General features: G+C 37.0%; 2 protein-coding genes across 2 annotated transcripts; both read right to left on the bottom strand.

Moving 5' to 3' along the window:
• Positions 1 to 1,512: 1,512 nt before the first annotated feature.
• Positions 1,513 to 2,763, bottom strand: LOC110600848 (protein PLANT CADMIUM RESISTANCE 2). The gene is made up of 4 exons (XM_021737751.2): positions 2,447 to 2,763; positions 2,292 to 2,363; positions 1,984 to 2,196; positions 1,513 to 1,849 (listed from the first exon to the last, which is right to left on the bottom strand). The coding sequence occupies exons 1-4, from the start codon at positions 2,664 to 2,666 to the stop codon at positions 1,761 to 1,763; spliced, it is 594 nt and encodes a 197-aa protein (XP_021593443.1). The 5' UTR covers positions 2,667 to 2,763; the 3' UTR covers positions 1,513 to 1,760.
• Positions 2,764 to 3,924: 1,161 nt separating this feature from the next.
• Positions 3,925 to 8,364, bottom strand: LOC110600847 (endoglucanase 8). Its single transcript, XM_021737750.2, has 7 exons — positions 8,055 to 8,364; positions 7,439 to 7,846; positions 6,563 to 6,655; positions 6,290 to 6,451; positions 5,047 to 5,158; positions 4,501 to 4,664; positions 3,925 to 4,364 (listed from the first exon to the last, which is right to left on the bottom strand). Exons 1-7 carry the CDS (start codon positions 8,283 to 8,285, stop codon positions 4,041 to 4,043), a joined length of 1,494 nt encoding a protein of 497 aa, XP_021593442.1. The 5' UTR covers positions 8,286 to 8,364; the 3' UTR covers positions 3,925 to 4,040.
• Between the last annotated feature and the right edge of the window lie 886 nt (positions 8,365 to 9,250).

Genomic DNA, 9,250 nt, shown 5'->3' with positions numbered 1-9,250 from the left:
GAATTGGGTTTCTCTAAGTCTTAATGCAATCAACAGTTGTTCGATGCTATAATGCCCCAAGGACGTTCCTTGGCAACTTGTTGATTAGTGTTTGATTAGCGAACGTTTCCTAATCAAACTAGAACTAAGGAGAAATTTGGATTGTGAGAAGCGTCTTCCACAACCAAAACTAATTTATTGAAATCAAATAGGAAGTCTTTAATAATCAATGATCAATTCTGAACAAGCTGAATTAGACTCACACTTCAACTAGAATCTCTTTCTCATTGAAATTCCTCTTCAATTAAATCATTGTTCTCTTTTGCTTTTAGATTTTAACTCATCAAAACAAACCCCCCTCTTTTACTTATTTGTTATTACTTGCCTTAGTCATTATTAGGAAGATACTTGGTGTCAATTCCCTGTGGTTCGACCCTATTGCCACTATCTGCAAATTTATTTGTTGATTGATAATAGGTTTATTTTTTACGGCTTCGACAACCGCTTATCAGTCACCATTTGCTATTGTGTACAGGAAAGTCTCAGCGCATACAGTTGATCTTATTGCCCTTTCCACAAGTTCTCACAACAGTGTTGCAGCAAGCAACTTGGCAAAACAGCATGTGGATGTTTTTAAACAGGTACAACAATGTCTTACAGAAACCAATGAGAAATATAAATCTACAGCTGATAAACATAGGTGTTTCAAGTCCTTCAATGTCGGTGACCAAGTTATGGTGTATTTACACAAGAAGTGTGGTGGAGGACAGAAAAAGCTTGATGCCAAGAAGATTGGTTCATTGCAGATCATTCAGAAGATCAATGACAATGCTTATGTTCTTGACCTCCCACATGAGATGAAAATTTCCAAGACGTTCAATGTGGCAGATTTATTTCAGTACCACCCTGCTGATGACAACTCGAGGTCGAGGTCGAGTTCTTTACAAGTGGAAGGGAATGTCATGGAGCAACTAGCCTTGAACTATACGGCAGACTTGGATCGGACGTAACTTTTACTGCCGACGTCCGATAGAGACCCACGATAGCTTTTCAAAAAGGGAATTTCGAGACGCACGACTTTCAAAAGTGTGATGAGGGCCGCAAGTCTGGTCACAAAGTTCGATATGGAAATTTCATCGTTTTAAGGGTCAATTTTGCATTTTAATTATTATTTTTGGATATTTTAGATATTTTCATAATTTTATTTATTAAAGTTTTGTTTCTATTATAAATAGTCTCTCTTAGTTATTAAAACTCACTTTTTCAATTTTTAAAAAATTTCAATAATACTTTTAATTTTTTAGCCTATTTTTTCTCTTATTTTGTCTTAGACAAACAATATTGATTAAAACTCTTGATGAAATTTAAATAGTATTTTATCATACTCAAAGAGTAAATTAAACTTATCTTCTCCTATAATATGTTTGGTCGTGAAGAAAATGAAAAGAAAGAAAAATGATTTTTATATTATACTCTTATTTTTATCAATAAAACAAAAAGATGACCATATTCCATTATTAAAAAGAAAAAAAAGGAAAAAAAGAACAGGATCGAAGACTTTTATCCTTATTTATACATGCAAACACGCCATTGATAGAACTGATCAACTCAAGACTAAATCATATTAATTAAACCAGTAAACCACTGGTTGACTATTGATATTTTATGACATTCAAAAACATAAACAAATTAATAAACATACGATCATAATCGTAATAACAACGTCACATTTCACGACCACATCATCAATAAACATTTATTAATGAAGTAGGTAATCTGTTCTACCGGCTCATTGCTCCTTCAAACACCGGTGCCGTTGCCGTTGCCATTGCCGTTCCACTATTGTGTCTGTCTACATTTCCATGCCAACCTATCAAACACCAACCACATTAAAAAAAAAAAAAAAAAGGAGGTATGTTTTTTAAAAGGGTGTTTTAATTTTGATATATGAGTTAATAATTTAGTTTAATTTTTAAGGAAAGAAAGATGGAAGAAGAGAGTCACCGATGGACATATCAAATCCACGGCTTTGGAGTTCCTTGTATTCTTGACAGAGGGCACAAGTCTCGCAGCAGCAATGGACCAAACAATCATTACACGGGCTCTCAGGAAGCATATATTGCTTCCGTAGTTTAGAGCGATAGGTGCAGGAATAGATGCAGCCACACCAAGTAAAAAATGCAAGCAACGCATAAATCCCTCCAGTCGTTCCACAAGCTGAAACAAAACAAATCAAATTAGTGATCTGATATTTTCATTAGTTAAAAAATAAATTATAAGATCAAGATCAGCCTTTCTAGTTAATTACTTACATGAAGTTCCTTTGTCTACGATTTCAGCAATCCGTCCGAAGGTGATGCATGGGCACCAATACGTTAAGCAGCCTGCAATGGATATAACATGAATCATATTATGTTTAAAAGAGAAAGAGGAGATTATAAGTTATGAAAATTATGTATAAACTTACAAACTTTGCAATCGGAACAGCAGTCACAGAGGCCTGAGGACCAAGCTGCATCACGATGTCCGTGGTGGTGGTAATCGTGGAGAGGAAATTGAGGATTCTCATTGTAGTATTGGGGAGAAGGGTTCACTGGAATGCCTGTCGCTGGAGGAGGCTGAAATACAGGCGCTGCAGATGATGAGTTTGAGTGCTTGCCATAATGGTCTTGGTTTTGAGGGTACATGGTGAATTGATTGATACAGAAACAGATGGAGTTTAGCAACGGAGACCAAGAAAATGATGAGATGAAAGGATAATTAGCTAGGGTTTCTTGGATTATGAATATATAGAATGCGTAGTCATTGTGAAGTCTTTATGACTTGGTCCACACATGAGGCATTAATTTAATTCCTAAAAGACGCGTAAATAAATTGTCATAGAGTTGACGAGACAAGGATGGATGAGCTTTCTAAGTTAAGAGAGAGAGAGAGAGAGAGAGTTTAATTAAGATCAAACGGTGATTAGCTGCTGATAATTATGACAAATTTTTTACAACCTACCATTTTAATTTAGCTTACTGAATATCTAATGGGTGAAAATTGGCATCAAATATCAATATTAATTTGTAATTAATTTTATAAATATTAGAGTGTGTTGTTAATATATGCTTTATTAAATTTAATACGCTTTTAATGAAATATTAAAAAATATTTCATGCCTTTTGGGTCCTCAAATCTGCAAATGAATTCTTTTATTTTATGGCAGCCCATGTTTTAACTTTCAAACCATGTTGTACTTTCGTGGCAATTGCCTTACCCATCTGGATTGAGGACCAATTAATATGCATGCATGTCAACAACAGAAGAGGGCCCTGTTTCTTTCCGCAGCCCATGATTTTGAGGCTGAGGCCCGTGTATGGTCACGTACCGAGGAGAAGCACCATCAGATCGTGTTTACGTGGCTTGATCCTTGTTGTAATCATCCGGAAAGTAATTTAATTGTGTGACCCGCTTGTATCCGGTGTTCATTCTCTTTTCTCCGGGATTTGAATTGGTTGGTGGAAATTGACTGAAAGAGGACAGCACCATAAAAGCGCAAGTTTTCGGCTGCCAGTCACATGGAACAAAGGAGGAAACTTGGATTAAATTACTTTATGCCTATTATCATCAAAATTGTTTGTTAACCAATATAGTTGTATAATATTCATGTGTATTTTCATATGCACTGGTTAGATGTATTAAAATTGTTATTAATATTAATGGGCTATGCTAAAATTAATTAAATTTAAAGAATATGATATAATTAAAAAGGGTGAACTCTATAATTCTTTAAATGTTCAGATGTTTGTGGGGGGCTCAGATTGAACAAGTAAAATGGCAGAGCACTGCTTGTTTTGTTCGCATATGCACATGGTAGACCAATATCAGTATCCCCCATTATTAAGTTCAATTATTGCCATTCGCAGAAGCTCAATAGAAAAGGGATTAAAAAAAAAAGGAGGCTTTCGGCTAAGCAGAGCAAACTTTGATTTCTTGATAAGGAACAACTGGAATCTTTTGACAACAATAGGGGCTCAGTAGGGTGACCAATTCGCGCACCACTTACAATATGATGGAAATCAAGAGTGGGCTGAAAAGAAAGCCAGAAGGCCCACCAATGGCGCATTAATATAAGTTGTGGGCTCTGATTCTTGGAAAAAGGGCCTGGAATCTGGAAAAGCATCAGAGACATTTGGCCCACCAACTACTGCTCCAACATGCACGTTTGGATTTGGATTTGGACTTAGGAAATAGCGTGACCCTGCTTTGCACCCTATATGGGCCGGGTGGGTCTTCACTGATGGTAAGGAGCTTCCCCTGTGATGTATCCTCTGTGGGTAGCGTTCCCCATATCCAACCATGTACGACATCCTCATTGGATTTTCTCCCAGAATGTAGTCCACCTGGCATCGGAGGAGCAGAACCCGCTTTCAAATTATAATCATTGTTTATTCACTATCTATTCTTTTATATGTTATGGATAAATGGACAAAGTTGTAATCTCTGGAATTATTTTTCGTAAGGAATAATTATTTTTACCTGACGTTTAGCTAATTGCTTGAGAAGCGCAGAGGAAGCTGTGGTCTCCCCACATGGCACGACCTTATTGGCATGGCTTAGATAATTAGAATAAGCCAGAAGCAGGAAAGACAGTGACGTCACATGCTGCATGTTACTCCCTCCAGCCTTGAAGATCAGCCCACCTTTTCCAACCAATCAAAAACAAAGTTTATCATCCTAATCGACATTAATTAATTAAAAAAACGATAATGGAGACCCGAATCTATTACCACATTTTTTAAGAAAAATATTCTAAACCCAATTAAAAACAAATCTAACTGAAAAAAATTGCCAAAAGAACTTTAAAAAAAAAAAAAAGAAAAGAAAAATCGCACAATAATTCCTGACTGTTGCATAGTTGACAAACTTAGCTAGTCACGTGCTTCCATACAATAATGAAATGCTTTTTTCTCTGGAAAGCAAACGGATTAGCATATGTGTTTAGATTTAGCTGTCAAAATGATTAGGAATTTAATTTAAATTATTATGTGCTTGTATATATAAAGTAGGAAAGAGGGCAAATACCTGGAGAATATTGAACTTGTGGGTGGGAAATTCCAGGCAATAAAGAACAAATGAACTCATCTGCATTTCGCTTGAAAGACTCGAAATAGTCTGCTTTTCCCATCAACACTTCCTGTAAATTAACGAATCCAAAGATAACATAAATAATGTATTCACCACTTTGTCTGATATGTTGGTTTCAACAGACGTATATTTATATATACTTATCTTCCAAATGAATTCATTCATGCGCTGCAGAATTATATTACAAATTTGTCTAAGGTGAAAATTTTGCGGCCACAACAAATTCAGAAGTGCAACGAATTAAAATAAAAACTAAAAAGCTCGTAATGGGGAAGTCAGAATCACTTTCAAGAAAAGTAAATAAACATGGAAAGGACAAAGGGTCAGGGTATGGGAAGAACGGGAACCCAAGCCCCAGCCTTTGGGCACATGCAGCTCAGTGATACAGGGGGACCCCACGCAAAGTTGTCAGATCTAAAATGAAGGATGAATAGACTTTAAGGGCACTTCACGTTGCCACCTTTTTAGATAATTGGTTCTGAATTGAAGGGACAAGACCACTCTCAAATCTCATCCTTGCCCTTCTGAAAGTCCCAGCTTTTTTGACTTTGTGTAATCCACCTTTAATTATAAGGGAATGTCCAGATTGTATTGAAAGAAAAATTCCCCCTCACATGATATCATAAGAAGCCGATTAAGCCAATCAAGTGCAATCATGCATCAAAATTTCTTTTTCTTTTATCTTATTAGTATCTAGATTATTTTTAATTTCTTCGCTTTCCATTTGATATAAATAAATAGTAGGGTCACAAGCATCACGTCTACACACAAAACCAGGATTCAAGTTTTTCATAACCCCCTTTTCCCATTGATGAAGGCTTTATCTAGACCTTTAAACTGTTGCAATTGGTCTAAACAGATGGGTCCAACAAAGTATAGGACCCCACAATCACAATGTCCCCACCTAAAGTAATGTGCTCTACTTATTCCTCACCACGTGACACCCACACATTTTCAACTTTGAGGATAAAAAAACCAATCAGTCCCCACATAGCAAACAAATACCACAGGACAGGAGGAACAATGGCGCTAAGACAAGACAAAAGGCTCTGATAAGCAACAATACATGTAAAGCAACATATATATAATATTACTGTGTAAGATCTTAATTAATTATATATATAACCCGCATTATAGAACTGCATACTAAGTAATTAAGGGGTTAATTAGGATTTTTTACCTTGGAAATGAGGACGTTAATGCCAGCATGCTTGTTATCCCAGCCAAACTCATTGATGGTATCTCCAGCATGCAGCACCACCTCGTTTTTCACTATATACTCTCTGTATTGGCGCCTGCGTGAAGCCTTGTGCAACCACGCTGCTCCCCAAAGCAACTCGTCCTACAAAAATATTATATTGCAAAGAAAAAGAAAAAGAAAAAGTTTCCACAATCAGTGAAATGCTCCATTTTTCTGCTCACATAACGGCTTGATTTGAGCGGCTGTTTTTACCTGGTAGCCGTTAACGTCGCAGTAAAAAGGGCACACCGCAGAATGCAGGCTGCTGCTGTACGCACCCCGGTGTCTATCAGCAAACTCGAACACCTAAAAAAGTGACCGTTTCACACACCAACGGTCAATTTATCGCGATACTTTCCAATAATATATACAAGGCCCTACCTAGGCACCATTCGATACTCTAAATATAAGAAAACTGTATTAATTTATGCATTAACTAAAGTTTTACTGTCACTAATCATTGAGCAAACAACTTCAATGCTGGCAGGGAAATAGAAATTTATTACATACCCCGGCCCACGCCTCAATTTAAGACAAATTCTTCTTCACATAAATTTTCTTAAACTTCTGGGTTGTCCAACCTATCTCATTTTGATGTACAAAGGAACAAATCATTGCTACTTTTTGTTTCAACCAAATAATTCCTTTCCCGGAAAAAAGTTTAAGAAATAGTAATGGAGTACTGTGGTTGTATATTCATAGACATTTTATCTCCCTTTTAAAAGTGTCTGAAAATAATAATACTATTTATATTTTTAGAAATTATTTTGTCTACAAGATCTTTATATAAATATACATAACTATAACTAATATCACTTAAATTTTCTAAATACTGTAATAGTCTACTATAAAATCAATAATCATTAATATAATTATCTTATTCTTAAACTATGTGAAATTAAAAATATTATAAACTTATTGAACTTAATTTAAGCTTAATTTTTATCTTTAAAAAAATGGCATTTAGGCCCAGCATCGTAAATTTATTAGGGTGAAGTGATTTCTCCATCTATCATCTATAGTAGATAGGACTAAGGACAGCATGCTGAAAACTAAAAGGAGAAACGATTCAGTGTGACAGTGACGTACCCTAACGGCTCGATCGAGAAGCAATCTTGAGTACCCAGGATCACGTGATCTAAACACAATGGACGCAGCGGCCAATGCAGCTGCAGTTTCACCAGCCACGTCGGATCCTGGGTGGGACCCGTCGATCTTATATACCGTTCGAAGAGTATCCATGTCCTCTGGCCTCTCCCAGCAGTTATGATCGGAATAGGCGTCGCCCACCTGAACAAAAACCACGCCCGGCACTGCTGTTACCTTCAACAGATAATCACTAGCCCATTTCACGGCCTTAACGGCGTTCTTCAACTCAGGTCCCATGTTCCTCCCGAAGTCGATAATACTCCATGATAGTAGCGTCGTCGTAAATGCCATTGGGAATCCAAACTTTATGTTGTCTCCGGCATCATAATATCCTCCCGTTAAATCTCTCTGCAAAAAGAAAATGAAAAAGGATATGAAAATCAAAATGCCAAAGGATAGAGAAACTAAATATTGCCGAAACAAGAAAGATACTTCTAAAAGTAGTTCCCATTATCATTTACAAAGCTTCTCTTGATAATTAGAGATGGCTAGTAATTTTCTCAGTCTAACAGGTTCAAAAACAGGGCAACAATGCATTTGAATGAATGGACCTTACCCCGACAGAGAAACCATCGTGCAAGGCAGAATCGCCGCGCCATTTGACGCGTTGATCTGGAGGGAGCTTGCCAGAGCGCTGGCCTTCGAAGAAAAGAATGCTCTTATGAAGAGCATCATGGTAATCGTGGCCGCCGGACGACACTGGACTGAAAAAGAGGAATAACAGAAGGCAAAAGGCGACACCAACTGCCGGAAAACCTCCCAGGAAAGAGTATGATTTTGGCGCCATTTTTTCTTTCTTGTTGCTCTGTTATGGGAGGAGCAAAGTATGAAGCAGCTCTGTCGTGGATTTTATAACTAGAGAAAGAAGCGTCATTGGATTCCAGAGGAATGAGCCAGTTAAAATGAACCACGTGGAAGGTGATACTGGAAGAAATGAGGATACCGATGCAAAACATGCTTGACCGGGTCGATTCGGGTATTGACCGGTTTTGCTGGGCAGGGGAATAAGGATAATCCGGATAAGAAAAAAAACCCATGGGTATTATGAATAGCGCCGTTGGGATAGAGTGAGGTGGTCACAAGGACAAGGGTATGGAAGCACGAGAGAAGTGCATGGTCCACCGATCTATTAATGATTGACACGTGGAAGGATGGGAGGAGAGTCACAGTGAGAAGGTGGTGTAGGCCTTTGACGGATGGGATATGGAGGCGACTGTGAGAAAACGATTCTGAAGCGTCAGATAGGTTGTGGTGCGGAGTCTAGGCGACATGTGAGTAACTGTTTGGGTGGTGGAAAGTTATTGCAGAGTTGATGTAAAAATTCTTTTTCTGTGGAGGGAGAAAGAAGAACTAAGCTGTTATAGGAGATAGGTAAGAGGTGCAGTTAGATTTTGTGGTCCTATGCATTACCCAAATCTACAGTCTTCCATATCAACTAAGGACATTTCTCCTTTCTTATTTGCATAATCTAGCCACCAATATACATATATTACTTTGCATACAATTAATATTTTTTTAGTTCATATAGTCATTGATTTTTTTTTTTTTTTTTTGAAATAGGGGATTGGGAGAGTCGAACCTTAGACCTTTCAAGGCTATAGGATGCACTTTCCACTAGACTAAGTCTTGGAGTGCCATATAGTCATTGATTTAACTCTATAATTTTTTAATTTTTTTAATTTTTTTAATTTATATAATCATAAATTTAATTCTATAATCACTGCATCAAAATTAAATCAGCAGTTTTTAAGT

The sequence above is a fragment of the Manihot esculenta genome, chromosome 15, assembly GCF_001659605.2.
Source record: "Manihot esculenta cultivar AM560-2 chromosome 15, M.esculenta_v8, whole genome shotgun sequence".
Classification (NCBI taxonomy): Eukaryota; Viridiplantae; Streptophyta; class Magnoliopsida; order Malpighiales; family Euphorbiaceae; genus Manihot; species Manihot esculenta.
Note: the sequence above shows the minus strand (reverse complement) of the source record. Positions and strands in the feature narration are given on the sequence as shown.